Source organism: Ceraceosorus guamensis (genome assembly GCF_003144195.1).
Source record: "Ceraceosorus guamensis strain MCA 4658 unplaced genomic scaffold IE81scaffold_15, whole genome shotgun sequence".
In the NCBI taxonomy this organism is placed as follows: domain Eukaryota; kingdom Fungi; phylum Basidiomycota; class Exobasidiomycetes; order Ceraceosorales; family Ceraceosoraceae; genus Ceraceosorus; species Ceraceosorus guamensis.
Window position 1 is genome coordinate 148,400 of NW_020290010.1, and position 26,997 is coordinate 175,396.

A 26,997-nucleotide genomic window follows, 5' to 3' on the forward strand; every position below is an offset into this window, starting at 1 on the left:
TGCTGATAACTGCCTCAGCATCATACAGCAGCAGCTCGTGACTTTGGCTGGCCTTGAGCCAATCCAATTACCTACCTGTCGCCGCACCCTCCGCCCGCACGCCCGCGCCCACACCGCGCCACTCATCACTGCCACGCTGCGACGGCTCACGCGCGCGCGCAGCTCTGGGGCGTTCGGTTTCAAAATCACGTTTGAACTTGCTTGATCCACGCTCAAGCAAGACGAATCGCAAACCCAAAGCGAGCAGGAGCGTCATATCGAGCGGTCTGTCGTCGTCGTCGTCGTTTCGAACGCTATTCACGTTCACATCCATACCCACTTCCACATCGCTCACCTTGCACCTTAGCATCCATTCCGAGATTGTCTACGACGAGCGCACACTACGTCCTCCTGACAGCACGCATCATCAGCAAAATTGACGCTGCTACTCCGAGTGAGTCGCGATGGGACCTTGGCGCTCTATCAATGCGCGGTAGCGTGCCCACGAAAGGTAGACAAGAGAAGGCAAGGTTGATTGGTAATTTCGAGGGCAGATCAACCGATTCGGTGGGATAAGATGCAGCCGGAGGCTGCCGCGATGGCTCTGTCTATGTACCAGTCAGCACATCCACTCGCCTCACAGATCTGGGGTATCTGGTCTCACCACAAGTGTCGCCCTCCTTTGCTGGGTGACTGCAACCGTCTCACAAGCGAGATAATTGGCGCTGACTCGTGAAGGTCTTTTCTTCGCGTACATTCAACTTTCCTTGCCGATAGCAGGACTTTCCGTACAGCAACACCAGCGAAAGCAACACACTCCATCTAGGCACTCAAGATGGTGTGTATGCGAGACTCTAAGCTTGGCCTTGACTGCGCACACTGATCGCGCGTTCTTCTTTGCACGTCCACGCACACAGAGCTCTGGCGACTCCCTCCGACGCAAGCTCGTCATTGTAGGCGATGGTGCCTGCGGTAAGGTAAGTTGTGGCGCGTTGCTCCACTTTGAGTCATCGAGCTGGCAGAGAGGCATGTCAGCACACTAGTCATCCCTGATCGCATCTCGCTGACTCTCGAACTCTTACTCAACTATGCCTATCAGACCTGCTTGTTGATCGTCTTCAGCCGTGGAACGTTCCCAGAGGTGAGCAGAATGTTTGGGCGATCGCGTAGGGAGCTGTAGGGGCGATGGCATCAGTCGCAAGCGGGTCGACACCTTCGAAGGATTCACATCAAAGGCGCCCGAGCGGAAGGCGGAGCGCTCGGCCATCTGTGGCATCATGACCTCCCTCGGGCTGTCACTCGCGATCAGCTCCAACTGGAAAGATGCTCTCTTGCTCGCGCGACTGCTGCCATCACCCTGGTGCAGGCTTCTCTTTCGGATGCGCTTCGACAGCTCGCGGGTCTCCAGCTCTTACACCCTCTTCCGCATCTTTCAGGTCTACGTTCCCACTGTCTTTGAGAACTACGTTGCGGATGTCGAAGTGGATGGCAAGCACGTCGAGCTGGCCCTTTGGGATACCGCTGGTCAAGAAGACTACGATCGTCTGCGTCCTCTCAGCTACCCCGACTCGCACGTCATCCTGATCTGCTTTGCTGTTGACAGTCCCGACTCTTTGGACAACGTTCAAGAGAAGGCGAGTTTTCAGTCACACTGTCCGTGTTGAGAGCACTATGACTGACGCCACAAATCATCACTGATCATTCTGCAGTGGATCTCTGAAGTTTTGCACTTTTGCCAAAACCTGCCCATCATCCTCGTCGGATGCAAAAAGGATCTGCGTCGTGATCCCAAGATCATCGAGGAGCTCCGCAAGACTAGTCAGCGACCAGTCAGCCCAGAGGAGGTGCGTAGTGCGCTGCGCACAAGTCGTCTCTTTTGGTCTTTTGGCTGACGAATCTTCGTCTCTGCGCAGGGTATGGCTGTGGCACAAAAAATTGGAGCTGCCCGTTACCTCGAGTGCAGTGCCAAGTCGGGAGAGGGTGTGCGGGAAGTCTTTGAGCATGCTACTCGCGCTGCGCTCCTAAGCAAGAGAAGCGGCTCAAAGAAGACCAAGTGCGCCATCCTCTGAATGGCAGAAGGAAGGGGGCCAGGTTGGCTACTTTCTTGGGAGCGTAGAGGGGCATCTGAGCAAGGTCAGCTGGAGTGGTGCGGGCGGTTGCGCCTGTGTCGGGGAGGAACGTGGCCAGAATAAAGGACGGAGGTGCTAGTGAAGCATGATTGCTAGAGCGACGTCAGTCTCCCAATCGGATCAGTCTGGCAAACACGAGCTGCAGTCGAGTCACCAGTCGCAAACATCTCCGTCACCCGGCGACGACCTTGATCACTGGCCGCTCGGGCACGCCTTTACTCTCCAAAATCTTGGTCTTCTTCACGCCTTGACGACGCGGCACGATCCTCTCTTACCATTGCACACAGCCATCCCAACATCACGCTCCTATTGACGACCTTGGCTCTCCCTTTACCATCCCTGCTCCTCCTCCTCACCCATTCCCAAAGTGCATTCCCCCCCCCCCCCTCGCTCCCAATCAGCCCTGGCTCTTGACAAGGCTTCGAAACGCACCAAATCCCAAGTCCGACTTCCATGTCCATTCCACACGAAATCTCTTTGTTTGACCTCCCCTTTTCAGCCCCACCTTTTTTTCTCTCTCTGACAAACTACATCGAGAATCTTGGCTTTGCACCGATACGCTCTGCGTGCGTTGCTTTAATGAGCAGGACACGACGAGGGACGATGAATGGGTGCTGTCAAGGCGAGTTTGGATTACGCACTTTTGCGCGAGCCTATGAGTCAGGCAGCGATGCCGAAAACACGGGTCTCTAGGCGCGCGTGGACGCTGCTTGATTGAAAGAGGGGGCAGAAAAGGGAAATGCTACGGTACACGTGCGTGCCAAAGGTATGCGTTGATCATCTGTCTACCAAGAAATGTCGAACCTAGCCATGACCTTAGAAGCCTCCTCTACATCCTTTTGCGCTCTTCTTCTCGAGTAGAAAGCAGGACAATCTGTCAAATGCAGAGAGCGCCAAGACATCAGATATCAGTGTGCGAGTCGGACGGTGGGAACGAGAATGACAGGACAAGGATATGGAGGGGTGCATTTTTCTTGCTCACCAGAATTGCTGCACAGGACGTCCTGCGTCACTGTGCCACTGCAACGTTGACAGCATGTCCAAAGTCGAGAGAACTCTTCTTCGAGGGATGACTGCCTCGCGAGCTGGGAGATGTGGGTGCGAAAGGGGGGCAGGGCAAGGGGATCGATCAGCTCTCGGACCGAACTGACTACGCAGGCTCGGACCAGCCTCACCTTTTCAGCATATATCTCGGGCAATCGAGGTCTGCAACGTTCGCAGACCGGGGCATCTTTACCGGAAGACAAGACGATAGCAAAAAGAATCTTCAGGGAAGATATTGCAACAGCTGCAGAGCACCTCTAGACTCACCCCCGAGCTTTGCAGGCAGAGGAGTCCTGCATCCGAGACATTGTGCAGTCTTGACTGCGAACTTCATCAACGAGCCTACGGTAGAGGTGGCCACTTGCACGGTGCGCGTATGAGACCCATTGACTGCGCAAAGCAAGCGGCCCGAGTGAGAATTTGGCGCTGCTTCACGCTCAAGTTGACAATGAACACTCACGCAGCTTCTGTGCACCTGCACCAGAGATGGGTTCAAAGATTCGCATCAAGGGTTTTGCCAGCTGATCGGTTGGGCCAAAGGCGGCGTGTCAGCGGATGGATCACGAGCACGACAGGACGATCGCAAAGCAGCTCACCTGATTGTCCAAGTAATACCTCGTATCGATGGGAATGTTGTGTTCGAGCACGTACAGGGGATCTTCTGACTTTTCGTACGCAGCAGCGCCCTTTGTGCCCTTGACGATGACGTAGGCGACACGGTCGCCGAGCGCCGGCGCAGACCCAGCATCCCTCTTTCGCATCCTCTCTGCCAACTCTACGTGAGCTTGCTTGGCTGCGTAGTCCGCCTTGGCAAGCGCCTTGGTGATCACTAGCTGAGACAGGTCGATCTTGTTCTGCAGCAAATCGGAAATCACTTGCTTGACGAAGCTGATGTTCCAGACAGCGTGTGCCAGGATAGGTATAAGTCACGACGCAACACGGCCGCCGGCCAACGCGCTGCACTTACTCTTCTGCTCCCCTGACGTCGCGGTCGATGAGCATCTTGCGCAGACAAGTATCAATGACCATGCGCACCAAGCGACAATTATCTCTGCGGACGGTCTGGGGAGCGCCAACAAGAGGAATGCGTAAATGCGCGTCCAACGAGCGGCAGGAGGCGTTGGTGTAGACTCACCTCGATGCCCTTCGTGTCCATCTTGTCCCACTTGTCCGGATTGGTCCAGTACAGACCTGCATACCTCTTCTTGGAGATGAGCAGATAAGGAAAGTAGACTTTCTCGAATTCCAACTTGATGGGCTTAGTAAACGTGGTGGATACTCTTGCAGCCGCATCCGCTCCCAGCTCCATGGCCCTCTTCAAGTCTGGCGTGCCAAACTTGACCATGACCGAGTCGGTATCACCATAGACGACTTCTGCATCGTGCTCGAAGCCATTGGCGATGGAGTAGTGCGACTCTACCTGCGTCTTGGTCTGCTCAATCATCTGCCTACCGTACGCCGTGACGCTCATGCTGATCTCCAAGCATGGCAGTTTGCCCACCGTTGCACCTGTGAAACCATAGACAGAGTTGGCGCTAATTTTGAGTGCCAGCTGCCTTCCGTCCAGCACGGCACGTTTGAAGGGATCCGTCTCCTTTTTCAGATCCGCTTTGGCTCGCTTACGAGCGGCCAACAGGTCCTCCAGCACAGTGGGCAAAAGCCCCTTTCGAACATCTGGCTTGACAAACGTGTTATTGTTGGGCGTCAGCACGTAATCCTTGTCCTTGACAAGCTTCAATCGCTCGATCGTCGTTCGGGTGAGCAGCGTAGTGTAGCACAAGTTGTGCGCCATCATGATGGAAGGATAAAGCGAGGCAAAATCCAAAGTGGTGATAGGCGAATCGTAGTAACCTTGCTTGGGCTCCAGCACGGTCGCTCCCTCGTACTGATCGTCTGTACCTTCAGACTTCAGCGAAGGCACCAAGTAATTGTCTTCGCGGGCCTTTCTGAACAGCTGCGAGACCACCTTGATCTGTTGACCTCTTGCCAAGAGGTAGTTGAAGGGCACGCCCGTTACGCGAGACATCTCAATATAGTTGATAAAGCACATAAGCTTGTCCATAAGTCGTTGCGGCAGATAAGCGTCTTTCAAGCAGTATACTGCTAATCTTCGACGAGCCTCAGGCCCTCCATTTTGAAGCTCCGTAATGAGCGAAAAGTGTACATCCTCCTTTTGTTCTCCCAGGAACTCAAACGAGACGGAATTGAGCGAGTAGGAGCGCAGCTTGTAGTCTCGCTGCATGACCTGAAGCATGTCCAACTGAAGCCTGCCTTGCAACTCTGTATTCTTTGAATCTCGGGTGCCGTAAGCTTTGGATGAAAAGTGCGTGTCCTTGGCCTCGGTACGTGTCACTGTGGCAGTGGTGGTGCACCGCGATTTGGATGAGCAGAAGAACATTTTTGACAGCGTGCACAGAACTCACACCGCTCTCTGCCCAGATAAGGAAACTTCGTAGCTTTGAGCGCTTTGGCTCGATCGAGGAGATAGGGAAAGTCAAAGTTGGCAATGTTGTACCCAATGACGACGTCCGGATCGACGACCTGCACAAAGTCCGCCCAAGCTTCCAGCATGTCCTTTTCGCTTTGAAAGTCCTTGACGTGCGTGCCCACGATGGGGGAGCAAGTGTTGAGGGTAAAGACGTTCTTGATAAAGGGCGCCGTCTCGCCTTGACGGGTGACCATGCTGGCAATCTGGATCACCGGGTCGACCTCGGCTTCCGGAAAGACGCCTTTTCTTCCTGCGCACTCAATGTCGAAGCTGAGGATGCGCAGCGGGGCGATGTCCGCCCACTCGTCGTCTGGTGCATGCGAAACTAAGCTTTCGGAGGAGCAATTGACCTCGATCTGACAGCGGGACAGCTTGTCATTGTCTGATCGGACCGTGTAGCCTTCGGGTTGAATGGTCAACCAGTTCATGCCCACAATCTTGTGATCGATCATGAAGCGCAGCGAGTAAGCGATGTTTTCGTAGCTGACCTGCGCATCCCCCGACGACATCAGATCCCTGAACGACACTTCTCCCCGCTCCAGACTTCCCCTGACTTTGCCGAGATTGCGAATATCGCCAGTGGTGATCTTGAGAAAGGCGACGTCTTGATCGCCCAAATAGTTCATCAGACTCTTTTTCGCCACCATCTCCACACGCGTCACGCTCCTTGCGCCAAAGAGCGAGTTGAGGTGATTGGCGAAGGAGCTGCAATCGCTCTGTTGAAAACCCCGCGGTGCGTGGATGTAAAAGTAAGGCAGGAATCCGGATACGTGAGCGAGGACCGAGTGGCCAGCAGCAGTGACTCCATAGATTCGGATGAGGGGAGCCTGATTGGGCGCTTGATACTCTTCAATGTCGATCTGCTGAAATGTTATGCCATCCCTCTTGGTATCCAGCGGCTGCAAAGCTGGTCGAGCCCACTTGTCCTCCTCCGATCCCGCCTCTTCCATCGCCACCTGTTCCGCTTCATCACGCAGCTTCTCTAAGGTCTCTACAAAGGATTTCGCACCTGACTTGGCTCCTCCTGCGCCCTTTTTGTTCACCACCATCGCACCAGCAGCGCCTTCCACTCTTCGACGCTTGTGCTGCGCGGCGGGAGAAGGAGGCAATGCAGCCCGAGTTGTCGCTACAGAGGCCATCGCGAAGGTGGAAGCTGGACGAATTGACCAACGAGTGGAGATGCTGTTTGCGCGCGCGGCACTCGCTAGTGACGGAGGTGAGAGTGTAGTCTGAGCGGAAGCAAGTCGCGGAGAGTGCGAGCTTGTCAGGGTGCGATAAGTCCAATGACAATGGTGAATGTGCAATCCGCGCCGCGCCGCGCTTGCCTTCTCGATTGACTGTTGTGCCTGTGATTGGAGCGGATGCGTGCCCAGGAGAGGGTCCTACCTAGCGTGCGCGTGTGCCCAACTGCTGTGCGTGTGCTTTGCAACGATTTACGCGTCGCTCAGCCCGACGCGTCTTGCTTCACCACCAGCGCGGCAAGAGAAGCTCCGCGTCGAGCCACGTGGTGTCGTGCATGCCGATGATGGTTGCACGCACCCCGGATTCACGCACACTCAAGCCCGCACGGCACGCCAGCACGCACGCACGCACGCACGCACGGGCACCCGACACACGCACTCGATCGCGTTTGACAGAAATCACGAATGCATCGCGAGCAAGACTTTCGGACTTCTCCGCACACGGATCGGAAATCGGTCTCTTCCAATTCGCGGCTGAGGTTGAGCGAAATGAGGGTCATCACTCACACTGCACTCGGAGCAGCAAGCATGGAGTAGCGTACTTCATCCCCGCAAGCTCTCACTACACTCACCTTCGCACTTGTTATGGCTAGCAGCCAGAGTGTGCGTGGCACATTCGAAGCAAACAAGAGCTTGTTGGGACAAACGCTGATCCCACCCAACATTCACACGCACGGCTTTGACTGCACGCGCATCACGCTCCTCAGCGCCGAGTGATACAGCCACCTCGCTTCGACAGACACCCATCTCGGTCGCCGCTGATCATGGATCGTTTTCCGACTGAAGAAGCAGCGATGCAGAGGTCCACCTCACCAACAACGCTGCATCGTCTGAGCCAACGCGGATCAGCCGAAGGTGCAACACGCAGCACACCTCCAGGTCATCGCAGGTCGGGCTCCGACGCTCTGGCTCGCGATGGACGTTCAGTCTCACCCATTCAAGCACGAGATAGAAATTCGCGACATCGGCCTCAGCGATCCACAGCGACGGCAGGCGATCCAACGAGCTTGAGCTTCCCTGCCAATCACAGCTCAAGCAGCGGTGGACGAGGGCGCGATAGCGGCCTGCCTGTTCATCCGCTTGATCGTGTTGCGGACTCTCACAGAGCAGCAGCAGCAGCAGCACCGCGGTACGAGGTGGAAGACGATGCGGATGCTTTGGCTCCTTTGCCGCCCGCCAATCGTAGAAGATACGATAGCGTGTCGAGCGTGGGCAGCAGCGTTGCTCCTGGTGCCTTGCCCAATCTGAACGGATCTGGTTTCACTAGCAAGAATCGATCGAGCAGCAAGAGGCGAGGTGCAGCGTACGTCGGCGGATCTGGAACGGGTGGGAACACAAGGGATGCCATAGCAGGTCACTCGGGTCCTCAACATACAGCAGATGATCCATTCGCTTTGCCCTCGCCCGTCTCGCCCGTTGCGCCTGCATCGGGAGGCTTGGAAACTTGGCTACGATCCCAAGCAGTGCATGCCCCATCGTCTTCCGGCGCTGGCGAACACTTATCGGGCGCTCCTGCAGGTCGCATCACCCGCAGAGGTCCCTCATCCGATGCGGGCTCGGATGCAGCGTACAGTGTTGGCGCTTGGTCCTCTGGCGCTCGAGGTCAAGGCAGCGGAGCTCGTCGAAGAGCAAAGCAGAATGAGGGCACCAGGCGACTGCCCGATTGGGAAGAGGCGGACCTCGACGTTCAGCCCGGGAAAGAGGCAGAAGGAGAAGGAGAAAAGACGCCCAAACCTCCCCGAAGGAGGGAAGATAGCCATGATGGCAGGAGCACTGGCAGTCGGTCTGTGGGTCGAGAATATCCGCGCAGGAAAGAATCGGCAGTGGCTCTGGACACGTTGGCTGGCACGGGCATCACGCCCAGCTCTAGCGCGATTCTCAGAACCCCCTCAACCGCTGCCGACTTGACACCGGCCAAATCATCCACCTCGCGCACCAGTTTCGCTCCTCTCCCGATGGGCAGCTCTGCGCCAAATCGAAGAAGTGCGGGTCTGCACAAAATTGGTAGCAGCTCGAAGTCGGCAAAGGACAACGATAGTCCGCTCCGGAGGTGGGTCAGGTGGATGGCTAGGGAGAGCGAGGGCATTTCTGCAGGCGCGGGAGAAAGAGGTACTTGGATCGTCGTGCTCTTGTCGGCTGTGTGGATTCGCTGGGCTGTGGGCCTCGCAGGTTGGAGCGGTGAGCTGTGGTCGGGTTCCCAAGTATGTCGGCGCACGGACACCAACGAGGCTGACTTTTGCTCGACTCGCAGGCAAAGGGATCAGTCCCATGTACGGCGACTTGGAAGCTCAGAGACACTGGATGGAACTCACTTTGCACGTGCCTGTGCACAAGTGGTACGAGTACGACTTGCAGTACTGGGGCTTGGACTATCCTCCGCTGACTGCGTACGTCAGTCTGGTGTGCGGCTGGATGTGAGTGTCGAGAGCGCACGCTCTCCTTGCGTTGTGCCGAGGCTGACACCGTAGTGCCACTCTATAGCGGATCTCGCATCCCTGGCCTTTCGCAGTGCTTTGCCTTTGTGACCTCGCGAGGCGCGGAAAATCGAAGCCTGGTCACGTACCTGAGAGCCACCGTGCTCTTCTTTGACGCGCTCGTATATATTCCAGCTGTGCTCTTCTTCCTGTCCAGGCGGCTGCACGGACGAGGCAGGCGCACGCGTTCCATCGCGGCGATGACTATTCTGCTGCAGCCTAGTCTGGTTCTCATCGACCATGGGCACTTCCAATACAACAGCGTTATGCTGGGCTTTTGCGTAGGCGCCTTTTCTCTGCTCTACTCCAGCCTGCCGAATCCGGACCTGCCGTTCTTTTCCGCACCCGTCGCCTCAGCGTCTGACCCGAGCACCGAGACAGCCCTGGCGCAACAGACGGAGTGGCAAACGAGGACGCGCAATTTAAGCCGCAGAGTCAGCTACGATTATGTGCTCGCTGCCTTCTTCTTTACCTTGGCTCTGTGCTTCAAGCAGATGGCACTCTACTTTGCGCCTGCCGTCTTCGCCATCATGCTCGGGCGTTGCGCTGGACTTGCGCGCGTTGGCTTTGAGAGGGGGTGAGTGATCGTCAGTGTCGTGCGAATGCCCACTTTCAGGAGATTTATTATTCATTGCTCGCCACTCTAGCCTGATCTGCTTTACCGGCATCGGCGCCGTGACCCTAATCACCACTCTGGTGCTGTTCTCACCATGGCTCTACAGTCCCTCGGCGCTTTTCCAAGTCATTCATCGCATTTTCCCACTAGCACGGGGCATCTTTGAGGACAAGGTCAGCAACGTCTGGTGCTTCTTGAGCGTGCTGCCTCTTCCCCAGCGATACAAGCTCCGCAACCTCTTTGAAGTATCCAGCTTGGCCAAGGTCAGCCTCATCGCGACGCTACTGGCAATCTTGGCTCCATGCGCCCACTTGTACGTCGCCGCCAGCCAGACTGTGACCATCGAGATGTTTCTCAACGAAGGAAAAGGGGCGAAAGCTGCAAGGGAAAAATTGGCTAGGCAGAGAGGAGAGGGGTCGGTGATGGGACGCAGCGCAGGTGGAAGGAGCGCGGGCCGTTCGGAACGCAGGGACAGGACAAGATCCATACTGAGCGTGCCGGGTGCTCCTGCTCGATCTGAAGCGGGAGCCTCCGAAGGTGGTGTCGCTCCCAGCATATCTGGCGCCATGAGCAATACGGGCAGCCTGTTTGGAAGCTCGAAACTGACGACTGTGGGCGATCAAGAAGTGGCGAGCAACACGCCTTCGCCAGCAGCTAGCGTTTTGCCCTACGCCCTCCTCAACACTTCCTTGGCCTTCTTTCTGCTTGGCTTTCAGACGCACGAAAAGAGCATCCTTTTGCCTCTTGTGCCGCTTTCGCTGCTCATCACCGTCAAGGGCGATGAGTGGGGCGGCGGAGGTGGCAAGACGGACTTTGAGTGGGCCATGCTGGGGAACAACGTGGCAGTGTTTAGCATGTGGCCCCTCTTGCAAAGGGATGGATTGACGCTCCAATACCTCGTCCTCAACTTTTTGTGGAATTGGTCCGCGGGCTACAATCCCTTTTTGGCCTTGCAAAGCCGACGCAAATCACTTGTCGGGTGGACGAGCGCTATGGCTCATGCTGCTATCCTCGCTTTGCACCTCGTCGAAGTGTTGCTACCTGCACTTGCGCCAGGCTTGGCTGCGCACGTCTATGATAGGTATCCTGACATTCATCCGGTCCTCAACGTGCTCCTCTGCACACCCCTCTTTGGACTCATCTGGGTTTGGGCCGTCGCGCGCCAGGTAGAAGTCGGCGTGGGATGCGGGATTGATCCGACGGCGTTCTTGCGACGAAGTTCGAAAAAGAGAGCAACGAGCCACATGGCCACCAACAGGAGGCAAGAGCTCGCCAAGCAAGAGTAGAACATCGAGCCTTGTCAAGGGCTTGGATACGATCCAATACAATATGCCCACACTTCATCAATCGATACCACCTTACGCGCTCAAACCGACCTGCGTGCGATGGCACACTGTCTGAATGCACAGGGACATTGTCTCTACAAGTTCGAGCGTGAGAGCGCCACGGACCACACAACACTCGATTGTCAAGCAAAAGGCTCGTTCCATTGCCGTCGCAGTCGTTAGGGATTGCTCGTGGCTCGTGCCTGCGAGCACACGAAAGAGTCTCTCATCTCTATGGCCTGAAGGAGGGGGACAATCATCTTACTCGAGCTGTTGGCGACGAGCAGCGAGCTGAGTCGATTCGCCCGCATCTTCGCCCTTGTCTACATTCGCACCATCATTAGTGACCGTCTCGGAGTGATTGGTTGTCTGGTCGTGGTTGCTGACGTGAACTGTGTCCTTGATGTTGGATTTGACTTTCTTCTTGGGCGTCGTCGTGTCGGCGGCGTTTGTAGAGGGAGGAGGTGGAGGAGGTGTAGAGGGAGGAGGCGCGCTCGCGCCGGTAGGTCCAGTTCTGTGATCCTCTGCAGGCTCGACGCGGTCCGGTCCATCGATCTGCACCACCTTGCCTTCGTGCACCGTGCCATCAGCATCGATCACTGGGCCTTTGACCAATGTGCCTCTTCGCTGAGCAGCTTCGTGTTGAACATGGTCCTCGGCACCCACCACTTCATCGTGGTCCAGACCATTCTCTCCCACTTGGCCTGCCTCGATCGAACCGTCGGCGTGCACTTTGGGTCCGACTACGCTGGTGCCGCGGCGATACTGACCAGGTACGGGCGCGCCAGCAGCAGCATTCTCTTGCATCTCGTTTTTGCTATCAATCACGTCGTCGTGGTCGAGACCGTTCTCTTCGATCTTGCCATCTTCAATGGATCCGTCGGCGTGGACCTTGGGTCCGACCACGCTGGTGCCGCGGCGGTAATGGGTGCTTACAGGCGAGCCAGCAGCCGCACTCTGTTCGTTTTTGCTGCCAATGACGTTGTCGTGATCGAGACCATTGTCGACGATCTTGCCCTCTTCAACAGATCCATCCGCATTGACTTTGGCGCCGACGACGTCGATACCGCGGCCTTGCACGCTGTAGGAGCTTCTGCGCTCGTACATGATGTACGCTTGCTCCGCTACGCTGCGCGGACGATGAATTGATTCGCGAGTGCGGTCGCCGTGAAAGGGCATGTATTCACGAGCGTTGATGACCTGGCCTTGAGCGCCAGTCAAGTCGTTGGAAGCGCCGACAATGGCAGTCTTGTCGGACTTGGTGATGGTGCCATCGTGAGTCTTGCCTTGTGCTGCGAGCGAAACGACATGCAGATCGTCAGCATCGCCTGTATCACATCCACCCGTTACTCATGCAGAACTCACCATCCACCGTAGGACCGGAAACGAGAACGTTGTTGTTGGATGCATTGTCGGATGCACGTCGACCGTAACCAGGAATGGGCGCTGCGACAGCGTTGGTGGCAATGAGAACCACGGTGAGGAGAGGCAGAGTGAACTTCATGATGTGAATGGTCAGGTCGAGGGGGTCGTTGTCGGGAATGGATGCGGTGTACCGTCAAGGTAGCAGAATGGATAAGACAAGCGGACGGATGAGATGAGTAGGGACGAGAACGCAAGAGTCGTGAAAGCTGGATGCTATGTGAGCGTGGTGACGATGCTGTGCTGTAGTGAGAACGCTCCTGGCGTTTGAATGTACGAGAGTAGAGACTTGACTGCGGGAGCGGGGTCACTGCGATGCCGGATCGGACCAGAATGAAACGAGACAATGCGAGGCGGAAGGTGAAGAGGAGAGTTCCGGGATGCAGTCTACTTGGGTGCTCCTTATATATTTCGCAGCTTCCTTTCATGCTTCCCTCGGTCGATGACAGACCACTGCCTCGTCTCGCACTCTGCCATTGCTTGATCTATGGCGGGTCCGGCGTTCCAGCGACAGAAAGCGTGAGAAAGTAAAGAGCGCATCGGCGCTGCTGTCATCGATGCACGAAGACGCCAATAGTGAATGCCGCATAAGCCTGTCCCAGAAATAGCTTAGTCAATCTTGTATGACTTTGCGTCTGTCCGCCATGATGTCACAGCTTGGTGGAATAGGGAGCAGTGTGAGTAATGGGCATTCATGATCGACCAGCAGGCGTTCTCAAGAATGTATGCATACGTGCTGCTGAGCCTTTCCAACAGCCCATAGCTTGCAGCTGCTGGGCGTCAGGCGCCAAGGACTTGTCGCGCAAGGGTGCCTGGCGTATATGCAGGTCCAGAACCTTGTACCTCGTAGCACCTCACTTGAAAAATTTTGCTCTCGCTGACGGCGAGGCGAGCATTACGAAGAAAGCAATTTGCGATTACAATCAGGTATGTGGGCATCATCAGAGAAGCATGAGCAGGGCTCGTCGGAAGTGCGCGCCTGTCCAAAGCGCGGATGTAAAATAGCACGCGTCGGTGTTTAACCATCGCGTCCTCTCATGCTGTTGGGCGCATTTCGGACGCGCTAAGGTGGCTGAATGCGCCAACTGCAGCAAGGCGCCGAATGACAGCACGCAACGCCCGGTCCACGCTTGGGTCACTCCAATCGATGTGGCATGCGAATCTTGAATCACTCGCTCTTTGGCGATTGAGCTCAACACTTACGACTCGACGATTCCTTTCATCCGCAGAGGCTCTGGATCGGGTGAGATCTCCGCAAGGGTCAGCCTAATCGAGATGTGCGAGACAGAACTAGAGTCAACGCTCCCACTCACACTCGAGTTCAAATTCTGCATGGCGCAAAGATGGGCCAACATCATTACATGCACAGTCGAATAGAGTTGGTAAAATCGTGTGTATAGAGGCTTCGTAAGGCTCGCATGCTGCGCCCGCAGTATACATGTAACCACCGAGGGGCCGAGCAAGGCGTAGCGACCGCTCTTCGGGGATATGTTCCAATCCCCATCCAGCAATTAGATGCGGGATTATGTGTGATAGCCGACTCTTGCATTTTCGGGTGCTCGCTCGCAAAAACGTGAGCGCGGTACGTTTCTTGATGGTCACGTATAGGTCTTGAGTGCAGGTCAAGGCGAGTCACGGGTCACGAGTGTGAGCGGACTACGCAAGTTGCAACCAAGCGTTCGTGACCGCTGTTGAGGACGGGCAGGCTGATGTCTGCTTCAGATAATATAACGTATACTGACTGCCAGGTGGACGTACTCTAGCCGTGGCATGCCCCAATCGCCCAAGCAGCAAGCACCCGCTCAGGGCCGCCTTGCTGACTATCGAATTGAAAGATATGCTGCACCACTGCATCGCAGCGAGCTTCGCAGAGCACAGTGAGTCGTAAGGAAGTCTCGACGAGATTACGCAACTTTTGCGACACGACTTGCTGACTAGGAGCATGCATGTAGACACGCTGTGCTTGACGCCCTAGACTCACGACTGCAGCTCCGTCGCAAAGTCGCATCAATCGTGCTTTTGGCGCTCATGGAACGTGCGATCGTTGGCCAGCCCCAGAGCTGCTAGCGGCAGGCAAGCTGGCGTTCGCATCCTCATTGAAGCAAGCGACAGGTGTACAGACACAAATGTTGACTGAGTCTGGAGGGAAGTATTGCTGCGCAGTAAGGACAGCTTCATCGAGCGGAACAAAGACGCCTTCGTACAGGTCGCGAGAATCCCAGGCAATCAATGCAAGAGCATTGTTAAAGATGCCGTGGGCGGTGAGCCCATCTTGTCGCTTTCAGACTTCTCCCTTGAGAGACCTCGGGTAGCTGGTTCCTGCAGATAATGGGCGGGCGCCTAACCCGATTTGAAGGGTGGCGAGTGTACGTGATACAATCACAATTCGCAGACGCGGCCTCGCTCAAGCTGGCAGAAAGACGAGATCGGGCAGCAGAGAAATCGAACTCACGACTACGCGATGCGACACGAGACGCGACCGGAACCGTGACGATGTGGAGCGTGAGGTCGCTCTCTTCGAACATCAGCGTGCGAACAAGCAACCTAGGAAGCATCAGATTACTTGATTGGACCAATGTGACCTCATGGAATGATGGTAGCCACAATGTTTCTGCTGTGCTTTGCAGCTCTGAACTCCATTAGATAGATGCCCTGCCAAGTACCCGTGGCAAGCTTGCCGTGCGAGATCGGAATGGAGATGCTGCTACCTGCAAGAACCGACTGACTGTGCGATTGCGAGTCATCCGGTCCCTCGTCAGTGTGCCTGTACGGCAAGGATTGGGGCACAAGGTGGTCCTGAAGTCGAAAATGGAAGCGCTTGCCAGCCTTGAGCCTTGAGCCACAAGTGACTGAGCACAAAGAGGTGTTGGTTACTCACAAACACCATCTCCATGTCCTTTCGAACGTCTGAATCAAAGTTCTCGTTCAGAGACAAGCCGGCAGAAGTGTGCTGGATGCTGTAAAGACGGGAAAGCGAAGCGATGCATCAGGACCAAGTCTTGTTGCATTCGTGGAGCGACAACAGCATTCTGTAGGATCATCCCTTGACCCCCTGACTTGATTCTTCCTTACCCAGAGCCGGCTACCACCGCTCGTGTGAAGGTCCTTTCATGATCGATGGTTGGCGCTCTGGCGGCTGTTGGCGGCGCTGCAAGCACGCGCCGAAGCGCCCCTCTCCCCCTATACACCTCCCCCACCCCCTCTTCCTAAGCAGGCTGGTCTGCCTGCCTTCGGAGTCCGCCCGCATATGTGATTCTCATCCGAGCCCTTTCACTTGGAACATCCGCTCCAGGAGGACCGCTGGAAGCCTGGTCCCTCAAGCTCTAAAGTGTGCCTTTGACTACTACCTGTAGTTCTTGCCATTTGACATCCTGCTTCCTCATGCTTTCTCGCTGCGCCAACACTCACAACAAATTCAAGATCCCTACGTCCGTCTTCCTGAGACCCTCATCGATCTGTTTGACCACCTCCGAGGTGACCAAGTGGCAGCCTTTGCCTCTTGAAGCGAGCGTAAAAGTCTTTTGCCAAGGCATCTTCAATGAGTCGTTCGAGGGTGCTGTTGGAAATGGAAGGTGTCGTCAATTGGGTCGTGTGTCGGATCGCGAATGCGTGATGAAAGTAATGTAAGTCAAGAGCTGTTCCTGTCGCACGACAAGCTCAAGGGAGGGGGGAAGCTCCTTTGCCTGCCTTGCTGGTTTGATCTGGCTGCATCAAACGCTTGCGTGGGTGACGTCAACGCGCGCACATGCTGTGAGTGGAGGGCCCAACTCATGCACAGATCAATATCACGTGAGGCAAGCCGCAGGGTAATTCTGGATCTTCGCAAGCAGCGCCTGCGATCCTAAGTGTGACTGACATGGAATCACGAATGGCGCATGGCGAAAGTGGTAAACACATCATCATTGCCATATTTCGATTCCTCGATACCGTCATCAGTCCCAACTGAAGTCACTCGTGACTTAGTGGTCGACCTGGCCTGGCGGCCAACTGAATGGCTTTCGGCTCTCGGATATGCGCAACACGAGGTGCCGGCGCTTCGCAGCTGTGGATCAACCAAGTCATCAACGCCAATGTAGCTCTTGCAATTAAAATCCCTACTGACTATTTGCAAATCTCCAAACTGTTTCTCGTTCACGTCACTGCTGACATGCTTGAACTCTCGCACAGCAAGCAGAGCTCCTTGGTTCGCTCCCCAACTTGTTCGGCCATACACCTCGACCGCTCCTCGCAATAAGCAGCGATAGCTGCAACACTCAACTGCGATTGATCCAAGGTATCTGGTTCTCGAGAGCTGACCCGCGCGGGTCGCACAGATGAGGGACCTTCTCGATTTTCAAGCTTGGTCTTCCATCATCAGAAGACCCGTATGATACACAATCAGTGAATGGACTTTCTTAGTCTTCGTAGAGTCCAATCGGATGAGCTCCGAGCCGCACCGACACGGTTCGGCCAGCGCAACCCGCGGTTCGCGCGTACTATACTCCGATACTGGCTCCACTACACGGGTCAGGAAGTAGAGTCAGCTTGGATGGCTGCATGCAGTCACGAGTCTTGTGTACCTAGAAATTGTCATCACAACCACGAATGCTGTGAAACACGAATGTGATCCGAAATGAGAGCATGGGTGCTCGGTCAAGCAGCCCCGCGATGCACAATCGAGACTCCACATGCAGCATCTGCAGCAACACGTACGTTTGTATAGGCTTGATTGGGGGAGCTCACAGCAGCATCTGGTCGAATTAAGAACATTCGTGATTCAAGATTTGATTCACGCCTACTCTATTTCTCGAGTCAAGCTCCGATTGTCGTTGTGGCTTGCTATTGCGCAGAGCTGCGCATGTGCTGCATATACCATGATGATGTGCCGCTCAATGCCACTGATGCATGACAGGCGCGCAATCCAAGTGACGTCGACGCGATCGAGCTGCGCGGCGGTGGCGCGTGCGTGGCTGCGAAGGTGAGATGTGCGAGCGCGCAGGCCAGCAACATGTATGCTTGTGATATGGGTGGCTGGCTTCTGCAAACTTCTCGAGACTGGTCCCCGCGCTCGGAAAGGACTGATGAGATTGCCGTATATCAGCACCACCATCATCAAGCAAGCACCTTGATCAATTACGAGACAACAGGCCGTCTCGCCCCATCGTCCCTTCACCATCGACACTCGTGATTCGTCACCAAGACCCGCGGCTCTTCGCATCATCGCGAGGAAGCACGGCAATATAGTCAACTCAGTCGCGGCCAAACGTCTCACGAGCAAAAAAGCTTCCAACTCTCCGTTCTAGCTCCGACCGCGCGCCGAGCAATACCAATCGTCTCACCATGACAGACGCCAATGTAAGTGTAGTACTGAGCTGAAACGAATTGGCTCATACACTTGGCGCTTCGAATGGGGGGGGGGCTTCCTACTTGCTCTGCTCGGTCTAGCTACTGTGAGAGGGTTCAGCGCAGCAAGAGCTGCTCTCACGCTCGCTTGGCGTAGAGATTTGGGGTTGGCACGTGGGCTGCACCGCTTGAATGACATGCTCATCAGCGAGGCTGCAGCATGCTTGGTGGACGTGGGCAGCCGAAACAAATGAGCATCAGGACCTCCAAAACGGCGTCGGATCCGCGGGTAGTCGACCGATGACCGATCCGAGAGCGGCGGCTCTCGATCACTGTTAGGGATCACTCAAAAAGGGGTTTGCTACTTTGGCGAGATCGAGCTGAGTAGCAGCCTTCGAGACGGGCTTGCTCATGCTGTCGAGCTGCTTCGGACAATGCTAGCTGGATGGCGTCATTTTTGGACCAGGAAAGGGGGGCGGGAGGGAGAGAGAGAGAGAAGGAAGGGGAGCTTCAGCTAGGCGACGACGATCGAGGTGGGCGGGTGTTGACCAACGTGCAACAGATTGCTGCTGCCACCACGTGTGGATTGAGTCAGTGCAATTGACTGCGCATCAGCCCTTTGATGGCTGCGCCTGGGCATGCCATTATTAGAGGATCACCACAAACACGTGGCGGAACGAGGGCGCACATCACCATCCCTCGAGCTGCACTACACGATCGTCGTCTGACATGCTTTAGGGCCGAAACGTCGTTGCGCCGCCCGCTTTTCTTCCGCTTGCTGAGCTTCAGGCGAACACTTGCTGCTCGGGAGGCGCTGCAGGCGCAATGAGGGACCCTCGGCGTTAGGAGTATGGGACTGGCGTGACCAAGCCTCGCGCCTGACGTCGAGTGATCACGAGCTCTGCATGGCTCGTGCCAGGCTACAAAAGCGGCAATATCTCGAGCACTCGTGTCTTCCTCTCACCAAGCCTCCAAACAAGACCACCTGACCTCACGTCTTGCCCGATATGTCTTCCCCCGCTTCTCAGGCTGCATCCACCTCTTCTCCGCCTTCCTCACCTCCGGGCGGCGGCGCAGATGTGGGCGACTCAATCAACCCAGAAATCATAGACATGGACATCTTCAGCCAACTGCTCGAGATGGACGACGATGAGGACGATAGGGAATTCTCTCGGGAAATCGTCTGGAATTACTTTGATCAGGCTGCGGCTACATTTGTCAAGATGGACAAGGCACTGTAAGTCGTCACGATGTAGCTGTTGTTCAGGTGCCAATGGACAAGCGAAGCGAAGCACGTTACTTCTCGACTCTGATGTGCTGAGACAGCTGACCACTCACCTCTCCTGCTTTGTCTCCCCCGTAGCGAGGAAAAGAGCCTGCTCGAGCTTTCCACCTTGGGTCACTTCTTGAAGGGATCATCTGCAGCAGTCGGCGTGTCGAAAGTACGCGACTCCTGCGAAAACATGCAGCACTATGGCAAGCAAGTTGAGCCTGACGGTGCGACGGAGATTACGGAAGAAGTCGCTTTGGAGAAATTGACTGCTACTCTTAAGGAGGTCAAAGTGCAGTACAAGGAAGCAGAGGAGGCTTTGAGGGCATTTTACAAGGCCCACGAGGGTGACGATGGCGATGCAGATGAATGAGCCTAGAAACTTAACAAAGGAGTCAACAAGGCTGCCGATCACGCTCAATTTGAGCCCAAGCCGACGGTGGCAAGTACGGCTTCAACGTTGAAAGTCGATGGGCGCACGCACGGCCTTCATCAGTACCCGCGACAAAAAGTTCCACGAGCAAATCTACGTTTCGTCCTGCCATAAGCGCTGCGATTTAGCTCGTCGCATTTTTGAGTCAAAGCACGATACTCTCTCATCCCCCCTTTCGCTGCCCCCTCCACGAGCTCGAGAGCTCACGATACTCTGCGCAATACGATCTGAGCCTTTCGCTCCTGACTAGCACGTCTGGGACGCACATGTATGAGAAGCTCTTCTGTAATGCGAGCTGGCCTCACTCGCACGCTTGGCTCTCAGCTGGAGTCCAAGCGGATTCGGACCCACGACCGCCTGCCTGCCAATGCACAAAATCCGTGCGCCCCGAAAGGCAGGCGAGGGCGAATCACTTCGATGCTAGTCACAGTGTCCTCGGTCAGCGCGCAGCGGCTCGATGGTCTCGTGATTAAAAGTGTGCGACTGTTGGTGTAGCTCTGCGGGGCTTCCCGGCTCAGCGATCGCAATAAAGACTCGCGACTGCTGTGTATGTGAACTTGAGCACAGCTTGCGACGCTCACAGGTACGAGCTACAGCGGTGGGTGCATCGACGGCCCTTCTGGCTTGCGTTAGACGTGCTCAGCATTTACGATCGCAATCAGAATCGACGAGTCGATTGTGCCTGCATCAGCAGCGGCGACGCGGTTGCTGTCATGCAGCACGTGCAGCGCCTCACCTCGGGCGTAAGTGCTCACTGTGCATGTATGCGTGCATTTCTTGGACACTTGTGACTCGAGCTCCGCTAAGCTGCACAGTCACGAGTCAAGATTCAGGTTTGAGAGTCACACAGTTAAGAGTTGAGTGTGCCGCCCCTTCCTGCTTACGTTGGTGATTACCTTACCAATTTCAACTTGCAACGACAGTCTCGACAGCTATCTGTCCTGCTCGAGGCCGCTGAAAAGGCCAATCTTAGCCGCTATGGCTTTTCGACCAGCACCGAATCCAATGCAGGGGTCAGCAGATCCATCCTCATCCTCTTCTGATCCTTCTGGCAGTGTCATCCGCGCTGATAATGCGCAAACCGGAGCATCTGGCTCCACTAAGCGACCCCATCGAACGTATGCCAGAAGATCGTGTTTATCGTGCAGACAAAAGAAGACCAGGTGCGAGTTGCCGGATATTTACGTCGAGAGCAGCAAGGATAAGCCAGTGCCGGCTGCCAAGAGGTGTCACCGATGCAGCGTATTGCAGATCGAGTGCTTTGTGTGGGATGGCGATCGCAAGCGTGTCCGAAAACTACCAAGCAAGAACGACGGTGAGTCTTTAAAGATGGCAGGCTGGTAAGCAGGTCAAGCTCAACGTGCGTGCTTGACGCCATCCTTCACCAGCCAAACGTGGGAGCGTGCAGGAAGATGCCGGCCCGGAGGATGATGAAGTTGCTTCGATTGCGTCGGATGGCGCCGTCGAAGAAGGGCAAAAAGATAGTAGAGAAGGCGAAGCTATTCAAAATCTCATGTGGCTGCCAGAACCGATTGCTCCAGCTGCAGAGGGCAAACAGGGCGGAAACGGTCATGCGACGAACGGCGCGGCTGCGCTTGCACCAGGCCCGTCCGACTCGGCTTCTGAGAAGGAGCAACGCGGAGCAGCCCAGGGCACCTCGGCCAGCACTGTATCAGTGGCGAAGCGCCGACGACGCAAGCCGCACGAGCAGGTAGTGATCAACAGCAGCTTCCATCCATATCTTCTCTTTAGCGAAGTCTTGAACTCCTACCCAGGCTTTGGGCGCGACATGGGCTCTGGCTTGGCTAGGCCTGCGGATCGGAGAGTCAGGATTCCTCTCGACCCTGCGGACATTGTCGACGAAGGTCTCAGTCAGCAATTGGAGGAGCAGTGAGTGCGGAGGTCAGTCTAGATTTGACACTCATCACGTACGCTGAGGCATAAGCGGGCCGCCCTCTCAGCCTGATGGGCCACCGACTCATGTACCCGCATATACCTACGCTGTCTTTCGTGCGCGCTGCGCATCTCGACGATCCCGTGCAAGCCACAGCGCTGCTATTAGCCGTGCTATACATTCTTGCGCTGAGGGCTTCAGATTCACCCTCCGCGCCTCGCTCGGATCCCGAGGCGACAAAGCAGCGTCTGTGCGCTTTGGAAGCGTCGGTACACGCGCACGGCATAGCTGTGCTTTTGAGCAGGCCTTTTTGCCGACACGCGGTCCTCGCACTCGAGCTAATCTCGCAGTATATGCCATTTGTGCTACTGCCAGCCTCCAGCATGAGTCCTGGCGCATGCGCACCTGAGGGTGGTATTGGCCTTGCGACGCTCGGGGCGACTGCTCGACGCATCGCGGAGTGTATCGAGCTCGACAAGGCACCTCAACGCCTGCACATGATGTGTCGACGCATTTATCAACGACGAGAAACGCCAAATCCACGCTTGTTGGCGCCATTGCTGTGGGACGCTTGCCAATGGTACTCGCTCATTGCGGCTGAGAACGAGCGGGATATCGGCCACGATCCGTGGTCCCCCACCGCTACAAGCGAGGTCGACGACGCGATGATGGTTCTACTGGGTGGGGATCCCGATTTGGGGACGCCAATACTGGCGACGATGCCGTTCAACGTGCCGGACACAGTGCAAGTGCACGCCGACGGATTGTCGCGACAAGCCTGCGCGTCCAACGACGCAGAAGAGATTGCAGCGGCTGCGGAGACGTTCATTCTCAAATTTCCATTCATACCGCCTCTGCTTGGCCGGTACTCTTTGGCACTCAGATACAAGTGGATGCTCATCCGTCGCGATCGTTGTCGGATCATCATGAAGCCAAAACAAAGTCAGCAGTACCACTATTCTTCCCTTGAGGAGCACGAGAAAGAAACAGAGATCGCCAAGGACGAAGCCGCACTCGCGAAAGGTGAGTTTTGTCGAGCTCTTCACCTCCTGTATATGCTGATGCATCGTCTGCATCTGTCGCCCTCGGCTAGCGCGATTGTTGACCTGGTTGCCTGACAATCTGAACACGAACGAGACACACAACACCCTTGCTTTTATGATCGAAATGCTCAACTTCTACGTTGGAGTGCACGACTCGAATTTGCACAACCTTAGCATGTGGTTCGCCATCTTTGCCGCAAAGGCAGAACTTGAGGCTGAGGACCCGTTCATTGGGAAGGACAGATCGTCTCAAGCCAAATCATGCGACGAGGCGACTGGCGGCGAAAAGGAATCTCCAGACGGCGCCACTTCGACGAGCACGACGCCCTCCTCGGATGCTCTCGCAGCTAGGCGTCTCAGTAACCGGCCAGTCTCCCAAAAGAAGGGCGAGGACATTATGAGTCTCATCATCGCCGGCATTTGTAGTCAAGGCCCCATCGGAGAGCTACTGCATCGATTTGGCTTTACCAAAATTGACCGATTCGAAGAAGCCTTGGGCTCCTTTGTGCAGCTCGCTTCGTCGACGTGTCGCTCGGCTCGTGCCATGCCTCCGGTATTTCTTGTGGCCAACGTCGTCTTCGTCTGCAAGTCCTACACAGAAGATGCAGCTGCACGGCTCAAGGGGTGGGGCGGAATGCACAAGCGAGCTACCACGCACTTTGTCCTCTTCTCTGAAGTCGCACGCAGACTCGAATCCGTCTGGGCGGTCAATTGCGGCCAGGCGAACACGGCTCGCGAGGCCAACTTGGGCGCAGCAGGGGCTCATCTCGTGCGCGGTCTCGTTGGAATCATGGAGACTTGGAAGCGCATCGCAGAGAGGCGTGGGGCACCGCCGACCGGCGAGTACAATCCGAGGTGGTCGACTCAAGCAGGAGTCTTTTCTCGGCCAGGCGAGGCGGCAACGAGCACAGATAACAGTCCGAGCGTAACGACGCGATCCGACCTATTCGAGCCAGGCGCAACACCCGAATCACTGCTAGCTTTGTCATCTCGGCCAACTACCGCCACTTTGTCTGCTCCGTCTTCCACTGCCCCGTCGTATCCTAGTCGCGGTGATCTGTTAGAAGGGCAGTCCACTGCTCTTCAGAACTGGGCGGCGCCGGTCTTGAGCCGGCCCGAGTCTCAGGGCGAGCTGCTACAGCCAATTCAGGCCGTGGCCGCCGCTGACACCTGGGCTGGCGCTTCCTCGGGCCTCTACACCGCACCGGAGAGAGGAGCCTCGCCGCCGAGTTCGAGCTTGGGCGTAGGACATCACACCAAACACGGCACGGGTGGTCCTGCAGGCATTGAGCTCCGTCCGGGCGACCTGAGCTTTGCAGATCTCTTTCCTGAGTATGCGTCAGCTGCTACCACACCGTTTCCGATCAGCCGAGCGGAGGAAACGAGTGGTCTGTCTCACGCGACTCAGAACCCCCAGGCCTGGAACGTGTCGACCAACTTTGCTGCGTCCGACAGCGCTTCAGGCGATGCGTTCTGGCCAGCTTCTGCGAACACTGCCGGCGCCCACTTGGCTTCGCAGCAAAACAGCGGCAACGATGCACTTGACGCTATTCTACAATCACTGGAAGGACCTTCGGACGCTTTTGTGCCTTTTGTGCCTCTGGAGGGTTGGCTGGACCTTGCTGATCTGGACACCAGTCCCTTTGGAAGTGGCAGCAACTCTTCGCGGCCCTCGGCCGAGGAGACTACCGCGCAGCCTCACCAAAGTCAATCCGGCGCTGACGGCTGGGCCAGCTTGATGGCTAGTTTGCGCTAAGCCTGCGACTGTAGTCTGAATCAGGAAGCGTGTACTTTATGGACAATTTCGCAATATTCACTTAACTTGAGATCGACCTCGCCGGTCATCATCCGATAGCGCGACGGACGTTGTGACGAGCATTCAATTCGCTGAGAAGGACAACTCAAGCATTGGACGTGTACCGGCGACAACCACTGCGCTACGACGCGGCCACGACCAGTGCAGAAAGCATAGCCCCGAGATTCGGTTGGCTCGATGAAAAGCATCACTCCTTAACGGCAAGGCTTCCGAGGGGAAGGGTAAAGTAGCTCGTGGCAGGCGTCAAGAACGAGCCCATTGCCAGGTACTGCGTGGCATGACGCTTGGACTGAGATGAGCGCTCCAGCAGCACAAGGCACATGGTCAAAGCGATGACTCACATAGGCAACTATGGCCGTCGCGATACCGAAACCACCTCCAGCACGCTCCAATGCAGTATTGCCGGTGTAGTAGAAGGATCCGAGCAGCAAAAAGGTAATGTCGAGCAGAACAAGCAAGACGATGAGCGTGATCGAGGAGCGCATAGCACCGACTGTGAACACAAGAGTGACTGAGGTCGGCAAGCAAGGACGGCTTCAGCAATTACTCTTGCGCCATCGATCTCTTTTGTTGACTCACTGCCCAGCCAGATGAATAGGAAAACTGAGCGCGAACAATCCGCACGCCGGTTGTCAGCGCCACAGCAACATCTAAAGCCCTAGACTTCCCATTTAGACTCACGGCCAATTGCATTCTCTGCCTCGGCAGCATTTGCGCCGTTCATGGAGTATACTCCAGGAACGCCATCGTACGTTCCCATCTCTCCAAAGAACTGTTTTGCGTCCGATCTGATCAGCCAGGGTCTTCAGCTCTGGACAAGGAGGGCAGCTCGACTCACCGGAATGAAGATCATTGAGAAACCCCACCAGAACATGCCATAGCAGCAGAACTTTCGAGGCGAGGTCGTTAAGATGCGCCCGTCAGATCGAACCAGCCTCATGCTCCATAGCCCAGGTCCCTGTCTGTGCGCCGTGTCGCACTCACAATGCTAGCACCGAGCGTGTTGCCGCTTGCGAATTCCAAAAGCCCAGCGAGGTACTGCACGAACCCTCCGTAAAAGAGACTAAAAGTCAAGACCGCGTTGGGAACGGTGATTCCTTGCACCCCGGCATTATAGAGCGAGAGAACAAGCGTGGTTGTTGCGAAGGACATTGCGCCTAGGGGTAGAGGATTGGCATATTTGCGGTGCGATGCTCCGATAGCTATCAGGTCATCGTTGGCGAAGTGCCCACCCGGCGTAATGTCTGCGAGGGCAGTCAAGCCATCCGCAATCCGAAGCTGTCAGCAAAGAAAGACACAAGAGAGTAGGAACCTCGACTGTAGATCGAGTTGCGCTCGGATGTGGCTATCGTACTGTCGAGTGCCAACTCTTCTCCTGCCCTACTTTTGGACTCACATCGGTTCATGCTCTCTCCACCAGCATACTCCTTGCCATCGCCGTTGGTGGCAGTTCGCGCGCTCATAGGTTGTTGCGCCTCCGTCTCGTGGAGATGCTTCTCCGTGTGCGAGCTTCCTTCGTTATGCTGAACGACTGACATCTTGCTGAGTGGGGAGCGGCAGAGTTGCTTGTCAAGTGAGAGCGATGAAATTGAGCTGGAAGCGATGTGAGAAGGGGAGCGAACGTCTGCAAAAGAGAGGATGTCGAGGCTCACCAATCATAACGATCTCTACCAATAAACAAGACTAGCCTTGCACTGCTCCGCCCATTTGGATCTTGTGGGCTTTTTGCATTTAGAGAGAGAGAGTCTTGACTATCGATGCGGCTTGTGCTGAGACCTGACTCGAAGGCCCCTCCCCTGATTGAGACGGGCGAGAAACAGGGTCAACTCAGCCGTACTCCCTCTTGCTTGGAAATGAGAGCGAGCGGAGCTACCACGGACCAACCTCGAGTAGCCAAGACGTGGATGAGACGAGACAGACGCAGAGCTCATCTCATGGATGCATATAGACTCCACATTATCAGGGACCTCCTCCAAGAAGGTGAAGCCCCACAAAATTGGCCGTTCTGCGTGCCGGCTTGGCTACCGAACAATTCAATCGCACTGTGAATATTGACTCTCTCTATGGCCATTTTGATCAGCCACACGGAGGGTCAGCCGAGTCAGGCAACCTATCCGCAGGTCCTCGACGCAACGTAAAAAAAGGGGGAGGAACCGAATAAGCCTCCTCTTGACCCTCAATTGCTCATATCAGCTTCACTTTCCCACTCAAACTTTCTGGCAGAGGATGTGCCGTTCGATCGTTGGCATTGCGGCTTTTCCGTATCTCTCTGCATGTTGTGGAGGCATGCCGCCGCCTCGTTGTGCCCGCATGGGAAAATGTAGCGCGTACGCATGCATCGGAAATGTCGTGTACGGACCCGCTAGCCGTACGAGGCACTGTATCGAGCTTATGTGCCACGCTAAAGTGCGGGGTAAGTGGGAGGAGAGGGTCCTCCAGCCAGCACCGTAACACCAAGGGGACATGGAGCCGAAGACTCACACTAATCGAGGCGCGAGTGC

At 55.9% G+C, this 26,997-nt stretch overlaps 8 protein-coding genes across 8 annotated transcripts; 4 read left to right on the forward strand and 4 right to left on the reverse strand.

Moving 5' to 3' along the window:
• Positions 1-314: 314 nt before the first annotated feature.
• On the forward strand, positions 315-2,414 carry IE81DRAFT_311387 (putative GTPase Rho1). Its single transcript, XM_025512438.1, has 6 exons — positions 315-817; positions 897-956; positions 1,079-1,120; positions 1,416-1,613; positions 1,689-1,823; positions 1,893-2,414. The coding sequence occupies exons 1-6, from the start codon at positions 815-817 to the stop codon at positions 2,046-2,048; spliced, it is 594 nt and encodes a 197-aa protein (XP_025371098.1). The 5' UTR covers positions 315-814; the 3' UTR covers positions 2,049-2,414.
• Positions 2,415-2,731: 317 nt separating this feature from the next.
• IE81DRAFT_53155 (putative DNA polymerase delta catalytic subunit) lies at positions 2,732-6,996 on the reverse strand. The gene is made up of 9 exons (XM_025517426.1): positions 5,576-6,996; positions 4,288-5,504; positions 4,120-4,214; positions 3,749-4,040; positions 3,613-3,673; positions 3,420-3,542; positions 3,284-3,339; positions 3,091-3,193; positions 2,732-2,982 (listed from the first exon to the last, which is right to left on the reverse strand). Exons 1-9 carry the CDS (start codon positions 6,777-6,779, stop codon positions 2,894-2,896), a joined length of 3,240 nt encoding a protein of 1,079 aa, XP_025371099.1. The 5' UTR covers positions 6,780-6,996; the 3' UTR covers positions 2,732-2,893.
• Positions 6,997-8,944: 1,948 nt separating this feature from the next.
• On the forward strand, positions 8,945-11,257 carry IE81DRAFT_287867 (ALG6, ALG8 glycosyltransferase; the record flags this gene model as incomplete). Its single annotated transcript, XM_025511738.1, has 4 exons — positions 8,945-9,059; positions 9,133-9,295; positions 9,363-9,932; positions 10,003-11,257. 4 exons carry the CDS (start codon positions 8,945-8,947, stop codon positions 11,255-11,257), a joined length of 2,103 nt encoding a protein of 700 aa, XP_025371100.1.
• Positions 11,258-11,407: 150 nt separating this feature from the next.
• On the reverse strand, positions 11,408-12,916 carry IE81DRAFT_53192 (hypothetical protein). The gene is made up of 2 exons (XM_025517427.1): positions 12,662-12,916; positions 11,408-12,588 (listed from the first exon to the last, which is right to left on the reverse strand). The coding sequence occupies exons 1-2, from the start codon at positions 12,798-12,800 to the stop codon at positions 11,558-11,560; spliced, it is 1,170 nt and encodes a 389-aa protein (XP_025371101.1). The 5' UTR covers positions 12,801-12,916; the 3' UTR covers positions 11,408-11,557.
• Positions 12,917-14,836: 1,920 nt separating this feature from the next.
• IE81DRAFT_299832 (hypothetical protein) lies at positions 14,837-16,251 on the reverse strand (the record flags this gene model as incomplete). The annotated part of the gene is made up of 3 exons (XM_025512207.1): positions 14,837-15,514; positions 15,597-15,675; positions 16,127-16,251. 3 exons carry the CDS (start codon positions 16,249-16,251, stop codon positions 15,302-15,304), a joined length of 417 nt encoding a protein of 138 aa, XP_025371102.1. The 3' UTR covers positions 14,837-15,301.
• A 2,595-nt stretch (positions 16,252-18,846) lies between these two features.
• IE81DRAFT_53326 (histidine-phosphotransfer domain, HPT domain-containing protein) lies at positions 18,847-19,836 on the forward strand. Its single transcript, XM_025517428.1, has 2 exons — positions 18,847-19,277; positions 19,404-19,836. Exons 1-2 carry the CDS (start codon positions 19,048-19,050, stop codon positions 19,681-19,683), a joined length of 510 nt encoding a protein of 169 aa, XP_025371103.1. The 5' UTR covers positions 18,847-19,047; the 3' UTR covers positions 19,684-19,836.
• Positions 19,837-20,721: 885 nt separating this feature from the next.
• On the forward strand, positions 20,722-24,436 carry IE81DRAFT_346107 (hypothetical protein; the record flags this gene model as incomplete). The annotated part of the gene is made up of 4 exons (XM_025515996.1): positions 20,722-21,058; positions 21,132-21,633; positions 21,705-22,660; positions 22,731-24,436. The coding sequence occupies 4 exons, from the start codon at positions 20,722-20,724 to the stop codon at positions 24,434-24,436; spliced, it is 3,501 nt and encodes a 1,166-aa protein (XP_025371104.1).
• A 92-nt stretch (positions 24,437-24,528) lies between these two features.
• IE81DRAFT_321860 (hypothetical protein) lies at positions 24,529-26,239 on the reverse strand. The gene is made up of 8 exons (XM_025513461.1): positions 26,149-26,239; positions 25,893-26,089; positions 25,481-25,740; positions 25,335-25,385; positions 25,178-25,268; positions 25,076-25,099; positions 24,838-25,007; positions 24,529-24,764 (listed from the first exon to the last, which is right to left on the reverse strand). The coding sequence occupies exons 2-8, from the start codon at positions 26,032-26,034 to the stop codon at positions 24,684-24,686; spliced, it is 819 nt and encodes a 272-aa protein (XP_025371105.1). The 5' UTR covers positions 26,035-26,089; positions 26,149-26,239; the 3' UTR covers positions 24,529-24,683.
• Positions 26,240-26,997: the final 758 nt, after the last annotated feature.

Excerpts from the sequence above, each read along its gene's own strand:
- IE81DRAFT_53155 (XM_025517426.1), bottom strand. The coding sequence starts at position 6,779 with ATGGCCTCTGTAGCGACAACTCGGGCTGCATTGCCTCCTTCTCCCGCC. Across the intron at positions 4,215-4,287 it reads TGGACACGAAGGGCATCGAG|ACCGTCCGCAGAGATAATTG; the intron begins GTGAGTCTACAC and ends GGCGCTCCCCAG. Across the intron at positions 3,674-3,748 it reads GGTATTACTTGGACAATCAG|CTGGCAAAACCCTTGATGCG; the intron begins GTGAGCTGCTTT and ends CCAACCGATCAG.
- IE81DRAFT_311387 (XM_025512438.1), top strand. Across the intron at positions 957-1,078 it reads GCGATGGTGCCTGCGGTAAG|ACCTGCTTGTTGATCGTCTT; the intron begins GTAAGTTGTGGC and ends TATGCCTATCAG. Across the intron at positions 1,824-1,892 it reads GACCAGTCAGCCCAGAGGAG|GGTATGGCTGTGGCACAAAA; the intron begins GTGCGTAGTGCG and ends GTCTCTGCGCAG.
- IE81DRAFT_53326 (XM_025517428.1), top strand. The coding sequence starts at position 19,048 with ATGTCTTCCCCCGCTTCTCAGGCTGCATCCACCTCTTCTCCGCCTTCC. Across the intron at positions 19,278-19,403 it reads GTCAAGATGGACAAGGCACT|CGAGGAAAAGAGCCTGCTCG; the intron begins GTAAGTCGTCAC and ends TCTCCCCCGTAG.
- IE81DRAFT_53192 (XM_025517427.1), bottom strand. The coding sequence starts at position 12,800 with ATGAAGTTCACTCTGCCTCTCCTCACCGTGGTTCTCATTGCCACCAAC. Across the intron at positions 12,589-12,661 it reads TTCCGGTCCTACGGTGGATG|CACAAGGCAAGACTCACGAT; the intron begins GTGAGTTCTGCA and ends TTTCGCTCGCAG.
- IE81DRAFT_321860 (XM_025513461.1), bottom strand. The coding sequence starts at position 26,034 with ATGTCAGTCGTTCAGCATAACGAAGGAAGCTCGCACACGGAGAAGCAT. Across the intron at positions 25,269-25,334 it reads TCTCAATGATCTTCATTCCG|TTCTTTGGAGAGATGGGAAC; the intron begins GTGAGTCGAGCT and ends GACGCAAAACAG. Across the intron at positions 24,765-24,837 it reads CGACGGCCATAGTTGCCTAT|TACCTGGCAATGGGCTCGTT; the intron begins GTGAGTCATCGC and ends CATGCCACGCAG.